Source organism: Rhyacophila brunnea, unplaced genomic scaffold, assembly GCF_057557595.1.
Source record: "Rhyacophila brunnea isolate RB1 unplaced genomic scaffold, BYU_Rbru_1.0 scaffold_18, whole genome shotgun sequence".
NCBI classification, from domain to species: domain Eukaryota; kingdom Metazoa; phylum Arthropoda; class Insecta; order Trichoptera; family Rhyacophilidae; genus Rhyacophila; species Rhyacophila brunnea.
In genome coordinates this window covers 2,402,087-2,425,482 of record NW_028232837.1, presented here as the reverse complement: position 1 = coordinate 2,425,482, position 23,396 = coordinate 2,402,087, and the positions used below count along the sequence as shown (strand labels likewise).

The 23,396-nt window shown below is 33.8% G+C and overlaps 1 protein-coding gene across 2 annotated transcripts; it reads right to left on the bottom strand.

Annotated features, from left to right (window-relative positions):
• Positions 1 to 843: 843 nt before the first annotated feature.
• On the bottom strand, positions 844 to 22,771 carry Tsp26A (Tetraspanin 26A). Of its 2 annotated transcripts, XM_085945326.1 has the most exons (9): positions 22,486 to 22,771; positions 15,152 to 15,272; positions 12,417 to 12,490; positions 11,002 to 11,076; positions 10,555 to 10,653; positions 9,800 to 9,973; positions 8,497 to 8,607; positions 6,725 to 6,841; positions 846 to 3,709 (listed from the first exon to the last, which is right to left on the bottom strand). In XM_085945326.1, the coding sequence occupies exons 1-9, from the start codon at positions 22,615 to 22,617 to the stop codon at positions 3,641 to 3,643; spliced, it is 972 nt and encodes a 323-aa protein (XP_085801452.1). In that variant the 5' UTR covers positions 22,618 to 22,771; the 3' UTR covers positions 846 to 3,640. The 2 variants fall into 2 exon arrangements, with proteins under 2 accessions (XP_085801451.1, XP_085801452.1); XM_085945325.1 differs by lacking the exon at positions 8,497 to 8,607 and having other exon boundaries at positions 844 to 3,709.
• Positions 22,772 to 23,396: the final 625 nt, after the last annotated feature.

Genomic DNA, 23,396 nt, shown 5'->3' with positions numbered 1-23,396 from the left:
GGAGGCCCATACGATCTTCTTATAGTCGGACATGGAAGTCATACTAAGGGTTAGGTATATATGTATACCTAGAATAAATCTGTGCAACCCTTCGGATATGCTGCAGGAAGGAAATGGAACTCCCGGTCAGAGATATTAGCCAAGATATTAGCCAAGATATACTCTGGCAATGTAGAAAAACTATGGATCGGATTGCTGGATCTTCGGTCTTAGGACATTGGACACCTTTGAAAGGGAGATATTGAGAAGGGTCTTCGGAGCCATATACGACAAGGCAGAGAAGGTACAACCACTAACTGTACGCCTAGTATTATGATGCCCAGTCGTCTCACATGCAGTGGGGCAACATCGTTGGCCAGGCCATGTCTCAAGGACTGAAGAGATCCAACCATCAAAAGGGACTTTGTTTACGCAGGGTTTAATTGAATTTTAAAAACTAACAAACACCATAATATGCAATTTGTATTATTGGTTCAACGAAAACAAATAAGTATGACCGATAAAGTTTAGTGTGCACCTTCTACGTCGGATTGAGAACATAACAATGAACCATACACTGTCAGAGACCTAGGTTAAGATCTCGATAGCTGAGGAGGCTTCTCATTTTGAGAAAGACACTCGTATGGCACAAGGCCAAGGCAGTAGAGACATTTCCTAGAGGCGGCCAAGACCCACTTGTAGTGCCGATGATGATGGTAGGCCTACTAAGAAGTGCTAAGTGAGCCACATTACAATATTTTTTAAGAGAACTCATTTCTTGCCACTACAATAGTTCACGTTCACAAAATTTAAGTAAAACTACCATGATAGTTATAGTTTTGAATATTTTCATTGATTTTTTTTGCATTACATGGGAGATCTATCAATCTCTTGTCCGGAAACGTGTACGTATGCCGTTCGCCGTATCACACTTCACCGTGAAATGTTGTCTCGGAAATATATGGCTGTATATTAAAAACCGTCCAACCTTTTTGGGTCGTATAGTACTGACATAAAATTCATGTCTAAATAAAACACCGTTCATGTCGGTTTACACTTTACAGGAAGCCAGCAGCTAACAAATTTTGAAAATAGCCAATATACTGGATTATTTGTTAGTTTAGGTAAGGTTTTCATTCTAGAATTCATGAATTTTGCCAAAATCAGCTATGAAAATTGAATTAATGTTCATATTGAATCTAATAAAATTGGAGACCGTATAGTATATCAATGAACTGTGCCACGGTGAAATGCTTTACGTACAATTTACATGTAATCCTATCAATCTACCCTAGTATATTGAGAGTCAACTGTGCCTATATAAAACATTTTACTTTGAACAGTTACAGTAGAACTTGCTATACATATAAAAATAAAACAGAACACTAATAAATAACAAAAATTCACAAAAATAATGTATTTTGATTAACATAAAATACAAAATACAATTGTGTGTATATTAAAATCTCATTTGACACGTTATAGAACTATTTGGAAAAGCTAAATAAACTATGCAATATGTAGAACTAATATAGAAAACATTTATGTAAGTATTGGAAATTACCATCACAATCGGATATGCATGTATTTTTTTTCGTAGGTAACAAATAGATATTTTACAACGTATATATATAAAAATAGTACGAAGCCGAGAGTATTTGCATATCTTTGACACCAGGAATGACGTTTCTTTCGTAATATATATTTACCAATTAGTATGGTCAAAAGTTCACGAAATATTTTATATACAAAACCAGCAATGTAAACAATAGCACACAAGTCTTGGAAATACGAGATAATCATTGATTATTAATATATTTATCGCTGTTTTAATATTGCAAGGTTGTATGTTACCGTTAACTATTTCCTACAATCAGATAAAGATGTGAGAAATCTCTTAACTAAGGGCTTGTTTACACAGGCTTACTGTCCGACAACAAAATCTCGTCAATAACAGGAAGTCGCGGTAGTCGCATATAGAAGACTTCTCAGTGACGTACCTGTCATGGCGGCAACGCGAGTTTATATAATGTACCAGCTTTCTTTTTAGATGTGACTACTTTTCTTCTTCGCAATAAACCAAAAGTTTACTAATAATAATTCTAACATCACTCCGGATCGTTTTAGACATATTTTTGTCATAAAACGCATCAAATTATGTAAATTGATAGATCCGTACACCACAGAAGTGTAAAATGAAATGATAAATTTGTGGGCATTCCCCATTTGAAAACGGAAGTGCGATTAACTTCACAGGAGGGGCTTGTTAGTTCACAATTTTAATACGTGGACAAGAAGTTCTTGTTTGACAATAGTACTTGCCACTCGCAATAATACCGACATGTGGTAACAGGCCGAATACCAATGCGAGTAGTGAGTACTAATAATTTGCACTAAGCCTGTGTAAACACGCCTTTACGCAGGAAAAATAGCACCTCTATATTTGTCAAGTGTCAGATCAAGCGCTATTATACTTTAGTACATGACATAATATATTATATTATACTGGAAACCGAAAAATACAAATGTTACATACAACCTTTTAATATTGAAGCAGAGATGTCATTTATAATATTTATGTATATTTTGTATGTATATTTACAGAGATTGGAGACATTGCAATTTGGCGTCAAATATTTTACCACAGATTAATTATATTTTAATCTACTACGGGTAAAGTCGAAATTTGTAAAAAAACATTTCAATATTATACACATGTAATAATATTACAATGATAACTCCGTAATAATGCTCCAGCGGATAGCCACGTATTAGATTATTTATCTATTATATAACCCCCCCTTCATTTCCCGTCGATTAAGTCTTAAATTTTATTCTAAATTATATACGCACTGATTTCTACATGTATTTTTGGATTGATTTATAAATGTATTTTTGGAATGATTTATAAACGTATTTTTGGAAGAATTTATAACTGTATAGTTATGCAAGGGCCGAAATAAGTGACAATTATTATTAAATTGCGATCAGTAGTATTTTAGTCAATAATTGATATTTTACATTGAGGTTTGATTTACATTTGATGAACATTTCGCTATCACTTCTGAAGTCGCACATGTGTACAAAAATTGCACTTTGACCACTGTCTGTTTAGACATTCATGAAGAATGAAGATACTGCTTTATAACAATGGGAAAAAAGTTTATCCAATTAAATTAATTTATTTTATATTGACGGATATAATATTGGCTAAATTATCGATAAAGAAATTGATATAAACAATGACCACGACGAATGTTAATTTTTGTTTCGTTTTATCATACATGTTGGAGTGTTGTTGTCTCGCCTTACGGGATTATCCGTAACAACGTACAAAGTTTTTAGAGATTATTTATGTTTTTTCAACAATCTGTCACGATCCGGAATATTATTTTTTGAGGTTCAACCAACCAAATGGGAAACGCTGTGACGAATAATTGATAAAAGATGGAGCTGCTTGATAGCCGAATAGTTCATCAAAGATCAGATCAAACCGACAATGTCTCTACGTGTTACACCGCAATTTATAAATTCTGTAGGGAGTAAATTTTCTGAATGGTAACATACGATTACAATGAGACGATATTAACGTAAGGAAAGGGAAGGTAGGGTTTCCGTGGCAATTGGGCGTGTTTCAAACAGCCGCTGGAGCAGGCGAGTGTCAGTGCCATTTTGCTTTCTGCGCAAAGATGTCCGCCCGGAGATTCTGCGCCAGGCATATGCCCAGGATCTGTCGATTTAACAATAAAAATCAGAATATAGCGTATGTAAACATTGTTCTTTCAAAAGCGAGCATATACTCAATTGAGTTAAAAATCTAAGTCAAATTTGTATAAGCTATATTTATAATTTGAGAATTGAGTCACTTAGTTGCCAAACCTGCTCTGAGCGATTTTTCAATAAAAATAGTTTTAAATGTACGTATGCGCTATATCGATAGGTCTGCCATTCTATCGAGGAGCGAGTTTTAAATTACGTCGTTTCGTCAAAAAATCAAAATGAATATTGACTTGGTCGCCAAACCCGCTCTAGGATAAATAACAGGTTACTAAATCCGCTCTACTTAGCCGACCAATCAGACGTCACGTTTAAACCATGATTTTTAGCATATCGCACCGTGAGTGTGAAACCAAGGCATCTGCAAATTTTTAAATTTTGAGATTAAATGCAAAACAACTGCAAAAGTCGTGAACTTGATAATGTAAAAGTGAAGTAACTGAAAGAACATGCAATATAATTTAGATATAAACCAAATATTACGGTTTTTTTTTAGAAACTAGTTCTAACAAAAAGAAGACTTCAAACCTTAATATATCCAAAATGTCTTTGCAGATGCCTTGGTTTTACACTCACAGTGCGATATGTTTAAATCGCTATACAAACGTCACCACATTAGCATCAACATTATCGTACATTCACAAACAGTTTTAAATGATTTACTCGAAACAAAAAACCTCCAGAGCGGGTTTAAGTACTACTACTCGACTAAGCGACTCTATTACCCAATAATAGTTTGATTTGCATCATATTACCCCCTTGACTTTGTGAGATTTTTTTTTCTTAACTTCTACAAAACTCGTAATACCCAAAGAGCACTTCAATCAAAAACATTTTAATGAATTCATTTGTATGGAAAATATAGTCATAATTAATATGAAAATCTAAACAGAAGATAATCAAATATAAAATAAAATAATGTATGACATAAAAAAATGGTACGTATAATAAAAGTGCTGCCATACAACTGTATGGGGTTGTTCATACATATGTACAGTAAAAACAAAACAATGATTCAGTTGGTCGATGGTGTGCGTGCGGATGTTTAGCCCTACTAGTGCTACTAATTACCTGGCAGTCGGTGTGCCCGTAGCGCTGACAACGGTATACGTATCCGTACGCATAAAATTCACGAACCGAATCAATGTTTTGTTTTTACAGTACATAATATAAGCAATGTTACGTCTACGAAATAATTTCATGCAATTTAAAACATAAGCAGCTTTTTCACAGGTAGAAGCGCTATAGAGATATCATATATTCCGGCATTATAATAATCAAAACAAACGCTTCATATGAAACTATTTTTTTATTCAACGAATAATTCACAAGATTCTTTTATTGAACATAAATAATTTAGAAATACTTTTAAGAAATATATAACCACTAGAAAAAAATCTTTTTGAACAAAATACGACACCCAGCAAGTGTGCTGTAGGTGTCCTATCTAATTGCGACAAATTTAACTAATGGTTTTTACAACACTCTCTGAAGCGCTTTCTAAATTGCATTATTAATATTATAAATTAAAGTATTAACTTAATTACTAACCGGTGTGTCAGGATCACTTCAAATTTTTTGTTATAACGTACTTGCACTTGCTAATATTTTTTTATTTAACGAATAGTTCACATTATTTATGAATGTAACATTCATTAACCCTTAGACTGCGTATGGCATGTAAACATGCCATAGACTTTATCTCGTATTTTTGACCAAACTAGAAGAGACACTTGTGGATAATATGCTTTAAAAATTAGTTCAAACCTTTAGGTAGACATATCAGGCAACAGATCATAAAAATGTCAAGTAAAACACAAGGAAATATATTTTTGAAAAGAACACTCGTTATTCAGTTGTTTGAATCGCGCGCCATTGCGAAGACGGGTGTACTAGTTGCGTCACCAGGGTTATCAAAACAAAACATTGGTCATGCATCGAAAAGTGTGCATCGATAATATTTTTATTTACCTTTTAATTAATTATTATGATTACGTTAGTGTTATGTATTTTTTCTTAGTGATTTGTGATCTCGATAGAAACATTTTGAAGATTTATTTTTAGTATTTTTTGTCATTATAAATATAAGTGATATAATTATTTCACCCACCAAAATGTCACTACCACATAATATTATCGAAGAAATAATGCTGGAAAATATTTTATCGATGCACAGCTCTCCAGTAAATTTGTTTGGATTTGTTCATTGTTCCATATTTGATATTTACATTATTATAATGGGTAATAATTTTTATTTTTATGTGCCACAAAACTGTGTTAGCTCTGTTCACATGCTCATATTATGCCTGGCGATTATTCGACAGGCCCTTTGTACAATGAAAAAGCCGACGGCGCCTCATAAATTATATTATATTAATATTTTAGCAGTGCGGTAATTATTTTTAGTGTTTTATTCTCCAAAACATCCTAATGAATAAGTGGATGACATTATTTTATGGCGACGAAAATAAATATAGGTTCAGAATTTGAAACGGTAATAAAATTTGAGTTTACGACTTACTAAATGCGATAAGCGATAACCCACTGATTATTTCACAAGTGATTTAGTAATATATCTGTCATAGACCGTAACCAACTACGGCAGCATGTACTCAGCACAGCCCTGTGTATGACAAATACAAACGCGGCGAATTGCTCGGTAGTATGTGTTGAAACCGTCTATGTGAAGAGTGGACGGCCGCCATTTTGAACGCGCGGTCAAAGCTTGGATATTTTTTAGCGTCTTCACTTTCTTCGATTTATTTTAGTGAGAATGTAACGAATATAGTTTATTTCTTGGTGCATTTGGAATAACTGATATATAGTTCATCTAGTAATCTATTTTAAAATTTTGGAATCGATCTGTTTTAGCTGTAGTGACCGTTTTAACAGATCACTTGACTGAAAATAAATTCCCGCGAAAATGGCTCGCAGCGAAAGGGTTAATAAATAATAATAAAAAAAATACCTGTGCAAATGCAGTACAGACAGCGGTAGAAGCGACAACCAGTAAATTGCGGTCGAACCATTCCTCGGCGGCCTCTATGCAGCCCTTCTCATAGATTATCTTCGCAACATCAAGATGCTACAGGTGAAAAAAAAAATACTGTGCACAAAATCAGAACAAAAATAAATAATAACAAAACATGCGGGATGAGCTACAAAATTAAATTTAATCCAACGTAAATAATTAAAAGACGGCACTGTATCAGTTACATACATATAATTCTGTAAGAACTACCAACAAGGCGGGCTACATACGCATACACTGGACTGCTACATCTAGTAATTTTTGAGGCGCACATGAAAACCATATTCAATCGACAGTTAATATGAATTAAACTAAAAAATTTATCTCCTTCTAAGTGTGCTTGTTAAATTTCATTGCCTAGAGCAGATTAATGCCATGTAATTCCTCTGCCGTCAAATGTGCGATATAATATGATCATAATTATTGTGTAAAAGATTTAAAGCTATCCATATTAATTTTTTTTTAATATCTTCATGCTGAGTATACTTTTTTAGTGATGTTTTTGTTATTATATTATTGCAATTAAACGAGGAAAAAAATTTGCTGCTGACCCATATCCAACACTGATGTCACAGCTGGAATGACCAAAAATGGGAGGGACACGCGTGATTCTATACTCAATTTAACACTCCCGTCACTGTCACTCTGGTGACCCAGGCCCATCAAACTTCAAATATTTCAGTTAATATGGATTTCGTCATCTTCATATTTTGTATATCCCATCAAAAATCATCAATACATCTAATTAAAATGTCACCATTTTCAAAATCAATAACAGTATCCCGTAAATAAATATAATTGATCTGTCAGATTTTATTCAAAGAGTCGCATTGAATTGCGAACAAAAGAGATAAATCTAAAAGAATATGCGACAAAGAGAGACATACTCATTGTGAGATATGATGATGAATTAGGTTTTGATGCCTTTTTGATTGTTTTATCGATAAGACAAAAATTGAAAATGATGATATCAGACTTATTTATGTTGCCAAAATAGGCATGACCCGTTTACCTACGGTAATATTTTCAATCTCGTACGGTAACCCAAGGTGACATCACCATAACGGACGGAATTAGTTAGCATCGTAGAGGGAAGGTTAAATAGGCCCAGAATAGTGGAATAATTATTATTGATGTATTATCGATACAATTTCCAAAGTAAATAAAAAGAATGAATATTTCGGAGTTGTATGAATTGTCAATTATTATTATGATATAAGTAGGTATAAAAAACCAGACTAGATATTATTATTATCTCGATGCAAACATTTGGTATTTGGTTTGTAATAGGCTATATCTGAAGATTGGTTTCATAAACAAATATTTACATAAAAATACATGATATTCACATAAACATATCCATTTATCGAATTATGATAATTTTATTTCATAAATGTCTGAATTATGTATGTATGTATGTATGATTCACTGACTGACATGCCGCACGATATTGGGGACCCCACGTGAAATAAATTAAGGTATTCGGTGGCCCATAAACATTTATAATCTCAACAATGAAAATAAATACAAGTATTGAAAAAAACTCAAAGCTTACACAACAGATAAAATCAGTCCATAAACAAAATGAAAATTGCCATGTAGCAAAAAATTGTGAATAGCTAAAAAAAATATGCGTATAAAAATCATATTTTCCATGCGTGCATAATAATGAACAGATTATTTAGGGCGATTGCTAAAGCGGTGTTGACCTTAAGCACCATGAGCGAGACGCAGCCGCCTGCGACGGGAAGCAGATTGCTGTCCAGCCACTCCTCGCCCGCCCGCAGACACCCTCGCTCGTAGATATTCCGATCCGCTGGCTGCGTTGAGTTTCATCATTATCAACATTATTCCCGTTGCAAGTTTTCACATAGTTTGTATTTTACGGCGACTACACATAAGCCGATTTTATTTTCATCCCAATATAAGATAAATATAGACTCAGGTCGTACGGTCAAAACATATTTCATTTTCACCACACTTAGATGCTCTTCATTTAATGTTGTGTTATCTCATATAAGACAGTTAAAAACTGCTACAACGCTGTCATATAGAAATATTCAAATTGTACCAAACGTCTTAAAACCCGCTAGATTGATATATTGATTAGTTCCGCGGAAATACAATGAAAAGCCAAGAACCGGGAGAAGTAGAAACATCTATAGGGAAGCTTTTATACAGCAGTGGATTGGCCCTGGCTGATGATGCAGTCATAAAAGAGAAAGATTGTTGTTCATTGTAGAAAGAACAATGGATTGGGTGGATCCCTGAATCCCTGATCAAAGAAATTTAACTATAACTTGTGTAGTGAAGTAGTTAGCCATAGAAAACATAATAATATTTGTGTTAGCACATTTAACCATTTACATGCCCTAATTGTATGTTAATTACACCAATTAACTAATTGTGGCACAGAAAAGATTAAAGAAGGTAGACCCTTTTGAAGTTTGGTTTATAATTTAATGAGATATTGTTTTTTTGCAATTTCTTGTGATGATTTATCTAAATATTGACGGTTCAACACATACAAAAGGCATTTTTATCAAGAAATGTTTACTACAAATAAATCTACAATTCAAAATAACTTGCAGGTAATTAAATCATTAGCCTTAATAAGTATTTTTTTCAACTTCGCTTTCATATATTCAGGCCAAATTTCTATAGAATATAGCTTTCTTTTTTGCAATAAATCCGTGCATGGTCTTGGTTCCTGGCATGACATCCAAGGATTTGAGCAAACACCTATCAACCTTCATAAAAAAAGGTCTGCTAAGAGAATTCCACAATAGAGAGGTCCACTGAGAATCCATGTCTGCAGATAAATAGCGTAATAAGTATGTAATATTTCACATTCACACATGAAGTGTACTTATTGCCATGATTTTATTACATATTCATCATTATGACAAATTGACTGTAGACAATTGATTAAACATCTGTCAATAATAGTAAATTTCTACTTCTAAACCCAAGTCTTCAAGTTGAAGACATATTATTAGTTAATACACTTACGAATTCCTGTTTGCGGACATCGTAGCCGCAGAGGTTGTTCCTGACGGACTCCTGTCGGCGGCAGCAACTGAAGGGGACTCCGCAAGCCTCGCGGCTGCCCACCAACACGGACGAACAGTTGAAGTAGGCATTGCGGTCCCAGTCGCGAGGACCTTCGATGCCACAGCACTGCAGCTGTATTGAACAAAGGGTATGTTAACTACCCATTCATCACATCCGCTCCAAGATAATGGAATCCACAATGTGGAAGAATCGAAACACATTTCTTGCTATGGATCAAACACAGGTATGAAAAGTTGAAATGAATAATATTCATTTCGACTTTCTCAAACATATTATGTTTCATTTATTTTTTATTTCAGCATGCGAATGTGCTGACCTATATGCAAAAATGTGCAATGCATATTAAACGGAGAGCTGTCACAACCTTAAAATACTTCTTCTGCCCAATTCAATGGACTGTATGATGTGTGGTGTGGGCCCCCGTACAAACCGTACAACTCGTTTCTTCATCTCCATGCCAACTGTGTCATTGATGGGTCCAATAACAACTAAGTCTATTATTAATATAACCCCTACTCTGGGGAGGCATGGTCTTGATGAATGATTTGATAGCACCGAAAAGAAGGTATTGAACAACCTGCAGTATTAAAATTTAGATGGTATCTCACCATGTCGGCAATTGACGCTAATATAACCATACAGTGAAACGTGTCCTGAATTAATACGAAATAATCAACTCCGCTTCTTCATACCCAATCTTCCTGAATCCAGTCAATGAGATTCTGTTGGTCGGGATCGTCCCGATAATGAGTGATGAATGCCTGGAATCCCGTCGTGGCCTGCTGCTTTATCTGAAAATAATTATTAAGATATACATAAATCATTTGCAGATATTACAACCAATAGAAAAGAAAACATCTAGCAATCTAACGACACCATCAAATTAAATCAATCCTGAAACCATCTATGAATCAAAGATTGTTGATATAATTTGAAACACCTCAGAGAGCACAGATATTAAGAATAGTCACACTCGGTCCAAGATCTTTACTAATAGATGTGATCTATGGAATTTGTTTGGCTAAACCACACAAACTATCATATTTCTATAGAGTATCTACATAGTTGAATAAAGAGTGGCATTTTATCCAACATTGACAATGGGTATAATTATAATTGATGAAGTAATTAATACTAACCCAGTCTTTGAAGACGAATCCCAGGATACCGACTGTCATTTCTGACAGTAAAAGTAACGCCAGAAACACAGCGTACTGAAATAAAACAATAAACATTTAATTAAATCGATCTCAAAAGTTTTTCAACATTTTCTTAGTTCTTCTGTACGGTGTAGAAGCAAAAGCATCTATTATAAACAAGACAACATATACGTTTGACAGTAAACTGACATTTAGTAGCCAAATGGTTACCATTTGTAACAGGGCATTGGGCTTCATGTTTACTTCCCGGGTCTTTTCTGATGTCACTGTATTAAAAAGTTCTTTATAATTCCGTTGTTAGAAGCAGACTTGAGAGTGGGTCTATTGTCTGGGCCCCGCATCAGTTGAAGTACGGCCTTATGGTGGAGAAGGTTCAGAAGAAATATTGAGACTCCTTCACTTTGGACTGTATGGATATTATCCGTTGCTCTACCCGACGTGACTTTCTTTTAGGTATGTTTAAATACCGTGGTTTAAAGTTTAGAATATTTTTTCCAGCTGTAAATGGAATCTCTGCCATTATTGGTAGTATTAACTTGTGTGTCTCTGATAATTATCTAAGAAATTGGGAGCATCCGTTGTTTGTTCTCACAAGGTGCAGAACTAACCTGCCATTGGTAATGCCAATGGCAATAACTGTGTTCAATCAAATCGCATTGATATATTCCACTTACGTGAGAATGAGTTTACGTGGACACTGTTTTATAAGTTTTTAAGATAGGGTTTACTTCTATTTTATGAACTTATTCTTTCATTATTCTTAACCCTTATTTTTTATGTCACGTTGTGAACGCTTTAAATGTGTAATTTGTCACGTTCATTATTTATGTAAAATAAATAAATTTAAATTTGAAAGACACTGAAAACAATTCAGTCTTTTTTGGTGTATAGTCATAGTCATATGCTTAAAATATTGTGAAAAGACAGGACGAGAAACGACATGGTGTTATGGAGAATATTTTGGAGATAAATACCATTTATTTAGATAAGCAACACTTATCATACAGAGGTGAACTCCAGGAAAAAAGGTTCAGGTGAGAGACAAATAACACGATCGAAGAATCAAAAGGCACGGTTTCAGAAAAGAACAACCTAGTTATTCCGTACAGCGGTATAAAAGATATAGATCACTTCGTCAGCTGAATGCAGAACTATTCTAACTTACGTTTGAAATTTTTGAGGAGACAGTTTTTTGAAACAACTTATTTATTATCTTTATGGATAAATGGATGCATCATATTTTAGTAGGATTATTGATGAAAAAAATGGTGCATACACATGCCCATATAAATAATAAATAACTGAAGTAGGCTGTTTCAAAAAACTCTGTCCTCAAAAATTTCAAATGTGAGTTAGAATAGGTCTGCATTCAGCTGACGCATTTGATAACTTACACAAGCCAAGAGACATGTGTTTTCTCGTAACGCGCCGACACATCCTGTGAAGCCGATAATGAAAGTCATAGTACCTGTAAGAAAGAAATGTAAAATATAACAACAGTAACATTAAACTCTAGTTTTGACACATCGATCTCATAAAGCTAAACGATTTGAGATGGCTACAAGCGCTTTGGAAAAGTTAAATATCTATTCTGCAATTATTGAGACATAGGTCTGGGCACTCGATGAAGGGCGATCAGGCGCTACATCATACACATACAGATCTACAGAGTTGAAGTCTGGACATTCAGAAGACTGGAGGCTTTTGAGATATGACTGTATTGCCATACCGTGAAGATTGGGCTGATTACATTACCAATAAGGTTTTAAAACGAGCCAATAAGCCACAAGAACATATCGTCTCTGTTCTGGCAGAACACACTAACTGGAGAATACTAGTTTTAAGTAATTTGACTTTGAGGTTGTTAATATGTTTGAAACGGTCTATTATGTAAGTTTAATAAGTAATCGTATAAAGGATGACTTTAAAATAAAGACTGTTTATTTATTAAGGTTTCCAGACAGTAAAGTTTGAAATAAGGAACATTTTGGTATAACTAACTCAATATGTAATTTTTTCGAATTAGTGTCTTCTGCCAGAACAGTGGTGATATAGCTACTATGAAGCAAAGACAAGCTGCATACTTCGGGCATATTTTTTGGAATGAGATGTATGATCTACTCCAGCTCATAATGCAGGGAAAGGTTGAGAACCTTAATTAACTTAATAAGTGGTTCAAAGTCCAGGATAGGGATTTGTATATATTATATGTGTCGCTAAATTTCAAAACCAGCTATAACACTTTTTTGAAATAATTAAGACATATATATCGATGGATTCGTTATTAAAATCTCTACATGAAAATTTTATCGCCTCTTTCAAAATCCGCTACGATTAACTGTCATTTATGAATCAAAATCAATGCGTCTATCAATTCCCGCTATAACACTACTGAAACATTCAAAAACCGTTTTAGTTCAAAAAGTTTTTATTGATTTTCTCAACATAATGAAAAAGTGTTATAGCGGGTTTTGCAACTCAGCGACACATATCATACATATTACAAATGTGTAAATTGTACATATTACATTTTACTGTAGCACAGTTAATATTGAGCTGTCATACCGGAAAGAGATGGCGGTATAGCATTGAGATAAAAAAAATACGAACTCTTCGTGAAGCATTATTGCAGACAGTAATATTCTAATTTTATTAGTTTCAATAAAACCATTAATTTGATAAACGACTTGATACTTACAAGCATCTACTCTGATTTATTTTGACATGAATAATTTTATCTCAAAACTACATGGCCAACCACATACATAGCTTACGGGCACAATATTATATACATTTTATAGTGGGTAGTTAAATATTAACTCAATATGGTAAGTATAAAAAAGATTCCATTGTTTTTATTTCTTCACAATAATCATATTTATTGAGAAGATTGTTACATATATATAATACAGCTGTGGCGAAGAGTGGAGAGGTAGGCTGTGGAGATCCAACATAGATATTGCAGATGGTGCTGGTTAGTTTTTAAAATTGAATTAAGCCCTGTATAAATCAAACCATAATAGTTTAGGTATGCTATGGGCGATCTGACAAAAATAGACACCTTTTCAGTCATACTTATTCGTTTACGTTGAATAAAGAATACTTGATATTACGGATGGAGTTGGTTAGTTTTTTAACCGGTTCGATGCTTTCAGCGAGTTATCTCGCTCTACGAGGCTGTAATCGACAGGTCGCACATACAAATTTCGCGAGCTATCTCACCCGACTTTAAACTCAAATTACTAGCAACTGTCGATTGATTTGCATAATCCAAAAAACTAAAAACACTGACATTTGTTTGAATAATTATGAAATGTTAAGCCTAAAAGACCCAAAACTGTCGATATTACAGCGATTGTAGTAAGAGTTTTGCTCTACATTCAACGTGTGTCGTTAAAAATCTACGGCCTGTTAGATATTGCCATAGTAATATCGTGACGCATAGAAAAGGTTAAAATTCAATAAGTAAAGTAAACCATAATCGATAAATAATATTCATCTATTTTTAAAATATCTAAAATTATGTATGATTTAATGGAATAATTGTAGATATTTTATTGATAGACAAATATTTTTTGACTATTATCTATTATGGCTTAGTTTATACACAGGGTTTAAATGCATTTTAAAAACTAAACAAAACTATCTGCAATTTGTAGTCTTAGTTCAATGAAAACATTATACGTATGACTGACAAAGTTTAGTGTGCACTATTTATGTCGGATCTTAACAGCCTACCTCCATCCTTCGCCACTGTAATGCAGACATATTACACATGTAAAATACCTACTAGTATTTAAATAAAAATCAATTGTTTGGAATTACCATGCAATCATTAGCCCTGATAATCGAAAGTTTACTGTGCGGACAAGGACAAATTCTTATTCTATGATTAATTTTAAAGTCTCCATAGTAAATTAAATTACAAGCTTATATCAAACAATACAGCAGTTAAAATACAATTAACGTTGAGCTGAACAATATTATTGGCACCATAAAAACAATTCCAATCATAAAACTAAAGCATAGACTTATTAATATATAATTGCATCGTAAACCTTTATCACAGATTTGTCAAACTCCAGAAAATAGCACAAAGGTATTTGAAATACGAGTAAAACATTCTTACCAACGCATATTAGAATAAAAGCAGGGTCCAGCAGTAAGTTGGTAATTCTGGAGAGATTATTGAAGGTGTCCTTCTCTCGCAGTGCCCACACTCCAACAGCCAGGATACCCAACCCGAGGAGCTAAAATAAAAGAAAGTCTCATAAGTTGACGCCAAATTATAACAAAGCAGTAGAATTTGGTATTCGAAGTCTGCACAGTCCAATAATAGAGTTGTATACTTAAGGTGGTTGTTTTCTTTAGGCGATAACAAATATCATCTGCTACTTTCTAATCGCTACGGTGACCATCCGTCCATCATTTTAAAGGTGTGTTCTTTCCATCTTTCATAAAGTGGTGTATCCATAATATCACTTTATGTATTCAGGCAGTTAATTGTCACACATGCTATCTTTTAACACCTTCTCTCACTTGGCTGTGTTAACTTTTAGAGCGAGATAGAATACGTCAATTTCATATTGAAAATTGAGATGCGAGATGTGACTATTTTGAAAAATACAATGACATGACTAATAAAATTGTAGGTCATGTCTAGGGAATCCAATTCCGAGCCAAAATTCTGATCCCGGGATTTCGGGATTACAATTTGACAATCCCGGGATCCCGGGACTGGTCCCGGAATTGGGATTTTTTTCCATTGTTAATATAAAATTTTTATATTTACAAATAACATTGATAAAATCGGTCAAAAATAAATCTAGTATAATTTATACTATTTAAGACATTTATTGTTAATATTGTATACGTTAAATCTTGGAAATACACAAGTTTAATGGAGTAAATAATATTGTAATATAAATAATAATGTGAATTTAATATGAGATTGCTATTTCTGATAGTAAAGACATAATGAATAGATCAGCGAGATTTAAAATAGTAAAGCAAATAATCATGGCGTACTTATGGCCTTTCCGCTTCATAAATCTAATTAGTCAGCCAAATATGAAACTGCCGTAAAACGTATGATACCATGGTGGAATTACTTTGTTAAAAGTGCGAAGCATTGTTTTTTTACCAATCTTTCTCATTTTTAATAATCTAAGTATGTGAAAAAATAAAATGAATCGGCAACCTACACATCAAACTTCATTCAAACTCAGTTTATTTCTAATGTAGTTATTTTGTATTAAAAGTATTTTTTCTGTTATATTTTCCATAAAAATTGATAAAAAAATCAATCCCGAAATCCCGGGATTATGTTTATCAATCCCGGGATTCATAGGTATCGAAAATAGCTCGGGATCCCGGGATTCGGGATCCCGGGATTGGATTCCCTAGTCATGTCGATATGTTCAATTCTTGTTTGACGTTTCAATACAAAATTTCGAGCATTTTGAGGTTTGGGTGGAAAAACCATAGATATGCCAGTACGAACATACCCGAATTCAACCAAAGTTCGCAAAAAAAGGCGAGTAGTTGCACATTTTTATTTACCTATACATACTACAATGACATGACTAATAAAATTGTAGGTCATGTCGATATGTTCAATTCTTTTTTGACGTTTCAATACAAAATTATGAGCATCTTGAGGTTCAGATGGAAAAACCATAGATACGCCAGTACAAACATACCCGAATTTAACCAAAATCCGCGAATAAAAGACATATTTCACACATTTCTACCAACTAATATTTTCGCCATATTACAAATTTACCAATTATTGTAGATATCGTCGTGATAAATGCAATAGGTCGTATGTCAAAAAAATTTCAATTTTGTTTTATTGCACCATAGTGACCAGCCCAGTCATCTACACCATCTCCAATAGGTCTTATGTCGTTAGACCAATAAGAAGTCGACTATCCCAACACTTGCAAAAAGACAAACCGACACGTCATTGATATTGGTCATGCCAAACAGTCGTATGTCAGAGCTCATCATAATGATAGTAATGTTTTTGTTTGTTTTTATTCCTCGTTCTTGACTTTATACTAAAGAATTCGTCAAATAATACGATGTAAGTAATTTACCAATCACTGTTTTTTAAAATCTACTTTATAATTACATTATTGTTGTCAGATTTAGTAAAATTTTCAAGATTCTTTCTACAGATAATCTAACATTACTTTTTGTCTCAAACTAAAGAAAAATTCTCCGCCGTATATATGGACCGATCAGGGACGGCACCAATTGGAGAAGAAGATATATTGCTGAGCTCTACGGGCTATACGAAGATTGCAGCGCAGTTCAATCAATTAAGATTGGGGGACTGCGATAGCTAGGTCATGTGCACCGTATGAATGTACGTACGTATGATGTCCGGCAATCCAATCGGGCGTAGAAGAAGAGGCAGGCCATAGATTCGCTGGTTGGATGGAGCTGCCAATGACTGCCGTGTTCTAGGGGTACCAAATTGGAAAGCGGCCACACTGGATAGGGACAGGTGGAGGGAGCTGTTGGAGGAGGCCAAGACCCACACCGGGTTGTCGTGCCCCTGATGATGATGATGACTTTTTGTCTCATTTATTTATTGCCAAAGTAATTATTTGTTCACCAATCACGATTGACAGTTTTAATAAGACACTGTTTATTTAGTTGAAAATTATTTAGTAAAAAGCTATTAAAATGATTAATGGAAGTTGTGGGCGGTACTTGGTATCTTTAGCAGTCAGCAACATTACTTCACCGGATAGTCCGGATACTAATGGTAAGAATAAATAAGATTATGTCGCCACAAATGTGGAGTGGAGATGATATTTTGCTGAGATGCATTAACGATTATCAAATTTAAAAATGATTATTTTCTTCAGGACCTCAAATAACCTGTGAAGTCGTAAGAACCACTGACGATATGGCGTTACAAGTTGAACCTGGGAATGCAGCGGAACTTGAACTCTTAGTCTTAGAGCATCCATTTGAAGTCACTTTTCAAAATATTGGTTCAGAAATAGAACTCGATTTCGCTGAGGTTAATAATACTTTGACTATCAAAACTCCAATTTTAGAATAAGCAAAATCATTGCTGAGGCAACCTTCGGATATAAAGATAGCAGAGAACATTGTATCAACACAATCAGCCCTGAGATAAAATATAGATTGTGATATGACGATGACTGAACATCTAAGTGGCCCTGAACATTTACTATCTGATATCAGTAGTGACTCTGAAGCTCTGTATCAACCTGAATCAAATCAATCAAGCTCATCAGAAGACTTAGAGGAGTTTGCTATGCAGTCTGACACCCATGGTGACGAACCTACTGAGCAAGTCAATCAAAGAAAACGAAAAGGGCAAAGCAATAATTGTAAAGAGTGGAAGAGGCAAAAAAAACTCTCAACTGCTTAGACTATAGATACATCTCAACTGCTCAACTCAACTCAATCAGCTCAACTGCGATTGCTAGGCAAGTCTTATGCGGGTTTTGAGAAGCATGAAGAGTCCGGCAAGGGCGGCAAGTATAGACAGACGTCTAAAAAAGATTCTATGACCATAGGTCCACGTTGTGGTGGGCATAGTGACATGCTCAAAAGGGTGGGCCAAAAATAGCCTTTAAGTGCGATACAATCAGTGATGAACAACGCAGCTTGCTATTCACAAATTTTTGGAAGAAAACAAAATAATGCTACCTACCGTTTAAATAAAAAAATTACTTTTCTAAAAAAAAGTATTCTTTTAAAACTGTTCTTTTTTCTTTTAAGTAGGTATTTACCTGCTCTGTTTTATGCAAATACATAATTAAACTATGATATTTTTAAATAAATCTTTTTAAAAATTATTGTGTGTTATTTTGAATATTAACTTTTAATCTTTTCTTTTAAACATTGAAATCGTTTTTATACAAGTGCCTAATTAAACAGAGATTTATAATAAAAAAAAACTTTTTCATTAGTTCAAGCTTACTTTTTAAACGTTTATGTACAAGTGTATAATAATATGTCTATATTAATATAATATTATATTTTGTTTCATTATAAATACCTAATTTTAGTGTTTTCAATTTAGGTATGTTTGCATAAAAATTGGACTTATGTCAACAAAAGTGGCCAACATTGACGATCAAATAGTTGTATGTCAACCTAACTTTCTTATTATTCATCTTACATCAAAATGATGATAACAGTCTTAACAGGGAACAAATTCTACTAAGTAAATAAATTTGTGAAAAAAATCGGTGCATTGGGGTTAAGATGGGATAGTTTTTTGTCTCTCCTGAAAAGTTTGGTATCTTTGACATACGACCTATTGCATTTACCACGACGATATGGTATTGTGTATGGAATTTCTTCCGTGTTAATTTGGACCAATAAAAATAACGGAAACATGCTAAAGTGTTAACTGTTAAGAATAAGTGTGCTGCGTATCTATTCTACACATATGACTGCTATCGGCCGCTATCGAGGGTAGTTTTTCATATTTTGTATCAAAGTATTAGCACTTATTGTAACAATTACAATAAGTTAGTTTTAATTGTTACAATAAGTGCTATGTTTTAACAACACATCTCTTGACTATGCTAAATTTTAGAGCGAGATAGACAGTTTTGACTGTTTAGACGGCTAACTTATTCTAATTGTTACAATGAGTGCTAATACTTCAATAAAAACCTACCGTAGATAGCTGTCAAAAGCAGTCTTGTGTAAAGAATAGATGTGCTGGTCGATTTTATACAAGGTGGAGGGACAGCAAACTAGCTGTATGAATTATCAATAAGATGGTTGGCAGACTGAGAATTGGTTTTTCCATTCCTCATTACTGTAGATATACCGTGTCGCAAACTTGTCATGTTAATTGTATATATTATAATCCAATATGAAAAAAGTTAATTGCCGTAACAAAACGAACTCTTAATAATAAGTAATAATGATATAGGATAGCTATAAACACTATGTAAGTAGCAGTTATGACCATAATTATAACAAATTCAAGATATGATGAGCATATACGTGAATCAGTGAGTCGCAGGTTCCAACCTGCAGCTGGATCAGATGGACATGTTATTTTTGACAAATGTATATGTCTTTGGGGTCAAGAGTATGGCTGAGCGAATGGCTAACAATTAATTCCTAGTAAAAAAGTCTGTTAAGGTATTCTCTAATCGGGTCTCAATTTAAAACCTGGGCCCTGGGCTATCACCTAATCTACCTAGGTCGTAATCCAGTTCTGACTATATTATAATTATGTTATTTTGGATCTTGTTCGCTTGACAAGAAGGACTTTTCAAGGAGTTTTATGAGAAATGATTGTTGTCGGTTGGCTCAATTTATTGGGTTCACATTTTAGATCCAAACACACATTGAAAAGAATAATACACCGAGATTTGTCCGACACTGGATTCCATCCGTAACTTCTCCACCGCAGACACAATTTGTTGATGCATTTTATCAACATTATTATGTTAAGTATAGCCCGATTACACGTGCATGGATTTATTGCTGACATTTGGTATTATGACAACCATAACAAGAAAATGTTGTAAGTTGCAAGATTGCATGTATGTATCAAAAAAGTTCAGAAGCTTCTGAATTTTCATGCAATAATTGGTACCTACTTGCACGGCGATGCGCATGCGCAGTAGAATGATAGTGGTGAAGACATACAAACTACACCACATAGAATATGTTGACGTCAAGGCCTGAACAAAAACGATGCATGAGTGGGAGTGAGAAAGTATTCGGCACCCTTATAATCTCTGCGACATGCGCTAGAGTAAGATAAAAGGTCTACATATTTTTAAGTTAGTTTCCAAAAGTATCGCTGGCAAATCGTGGTAAATCGCTTCACGTAGCATCGATAATCTGCGAGTTTGTGTTGCTAAATTTGCTATTTTTTGTGTTAAACATAAAGTCAGTTGTATATATATTTAGTTAATTAGTTAATTAAGTAGGAAAGGTGGTTCTGCGTGTTGTATTAAAATATGGTAGCCGTACTGATAAGCAAGAAGATGGTATTACGTTTCATAGGTAAGTTGATACATGTTCGTGACAATTTATTTGTATATTATTATTTATTTTAATATCAGTGACCTAGTGTTTCTTTAAAATAACTTAAATTATGGATATCTTTACCTAATGGTTGCATTTTGACCGCTTAAAAATACTATATAACGTAAAAAAAATAGAAAATTATATTTTAATTCTGAGCGTCTAGTGCGAGCACTAGCGAAATGGTCTATGGTCTCGAACATTTGTAGGCGAATGCGTTTGCTCGCCCACAAACCAAACGCACGGCACGTAGCTTCATTTAGCAATGCAACGGGTGGCGTCTAGATGTATCTATAGTCTATGGTTGACGTCTTTCGAACATCTACGAACTTGTCTGAACCTGTTTGAATCTGTCAAATAGCACCATACAATGACAACATAGCATCTCACTTACGCTTGGAGAATGGAATTAGATAAACAGTCACCACTTTTACGTGTAAACAGTTATTATCGCGATCATGGCCCCCACAAGGGGGGCGGGCTGACAGGGCTCTAACATGGGCCCGGCGAGGCGAGACGACCAGATAAGTGAGTTAAACACGTATCAAAAATTTGTTTTAATACTAAAAAAAGGCGCTATTTTCCTTCAGTAATATTATTATTTAAAGTTATGTAGTTGTACGATACAATATTTAATTGTGTATCAATACTCGACATCTCCATAATTCAAATGGATATATATATATACAATAAAACACTAAACATACACATTAATTTTATCGCTTACACCATTTGGAAAACGCTACTGTAGAGCGTCACACTGCCTTTATCCTTAGCGATAGGTAGGGGGGCCGCCAAAGATCCTAGCCTGGAGGCCCGCTTCACGATGTGGGGCCCATGATCGCGATAGTTTAAAATACACACTATTGGCGCAAGTAAATCCATGGACGTGTACAAGCGCTATTACCTCATTGCGCTATCAATTATACACAAGTGAAAAATAAGTACAAGGTCTTTTCTTTTGAACAAAGGTGTGATATTTATATTTTATGGATAAACAATGTGCAATCAGGTTTGATGTTTTCGATAATGACAAAAAATTGTTAATACTTTTCTAAAATAAGAGTCAATTCATATTTTGACTAAAGAAAACAATGAAGGATTGGAGAATGGTTCATTTGCATTTTTTGTTATTTTTGTATTTAAAAACAGTAAATCAAAAATAAAATGGTTATCAATATTATTAAGTCAAATCGCAATAATCTGTCAACAAGAGTTTATTGACATTCGATCATAATTGGCTTTGTCTGGGCTCTTGAGTGGAATTTTATTGTTCTGAAAGGCAAACAACAAGGAGGTGACATCATTTCGTTTTGATTATTTTACGTGTCCACTGAGCGATTGAACGTAATAATTGATAAATAATTTTGTAAAAATAATGCAGAATTATTAATGTAAATATATATTCACCCAAAACAAAACATTGAATTCGAAAATAACATATTTTAGACAACAGCTGACTTCACTTGTGTCACGTCTGTATTTCTGCACTACTCTTAAATCTGGCATCTTAGATTCGTCAAATCCCTTGTTAGTTTTCATGAATCCTTTGTGTATCAAAACAATATCATACTGATGAATAATATTTACACTAATTAACACTTGTTTAAAATTATTTTAAATGTCCAATGTTTTTGCTTAAATGCATCACCTGGCACCCGATGCAATTGCAACGGTAGCCATTTTGTTGAGTTCTGTCATTTCGAGAAGTGCAGCCAGTGTTGCCAAGTCAAAATTTAAAATTTCAGTAGAATGTGACAAAAAAATTCAGTAGATTTGACAAAATATCAGTAGATTTCAGATTCTGAATACCTACTCATTGAATGACCAATTCTTTTCTGGATTTTCAAAAAATTACACGTAAAGTAATTAACGTCTCGTTTTTTTAGAGTAAAATACCGCGTAAGGTAATTAACGTCTCGTTTTTTTTAGAAAAAATTCAGAAAGTTCAAAAATAATTAGCGAGGGCTTCAAGAAATATTCCATTGCAAACTTATTTTCCAAATTTTCATTGCATTTCATTTCATTTCAGTGCATTAATCATGTCTAGTTTTAGTTTACTATTAACATAATCATGAATTTACTCACAAATATTATGGAAAACACAAATATTAGTAGATTTTAGAAAATGCAATAAGTATATCAGATAGGTATGATTTAAAAATAAGGAAAGAACTCACCTTGTGCAGATAACAAACGACCTTGATGCTACTTTAGAATATTATGGTCTTGTAATAATAATTATGAAATAAAATAACAATAATAAAACTATTCATCACCATCTATTTATTGTTTGTTTTCGTTATTATTGTTTTCTACAC

Bases quoted from the DNA above. Each gene is read 5' to 3' on its own strand.
- Tsp26A (XM_085945326.1), bottom strand. From the start codon at position 22,617: ATGAAAACTAACAAGGGATTTGACGAATCTAAGATGCCAGATTTAAGA. The intron at 8,608-9,799 runs GTAAGTGTATTA...AACTCAACGCAG, and splicing joins ATGTCCGCAAACAGGAATTC to CCAGCGGATCGGAATATCTA. The intron at 6,842-8,496 runs GTCAACACCGCT...TTTCACCTGTAG, and splicing joins TCTCGCTCATGGTGCTTAAG to CATCTTGATGTTGCGAAGAT.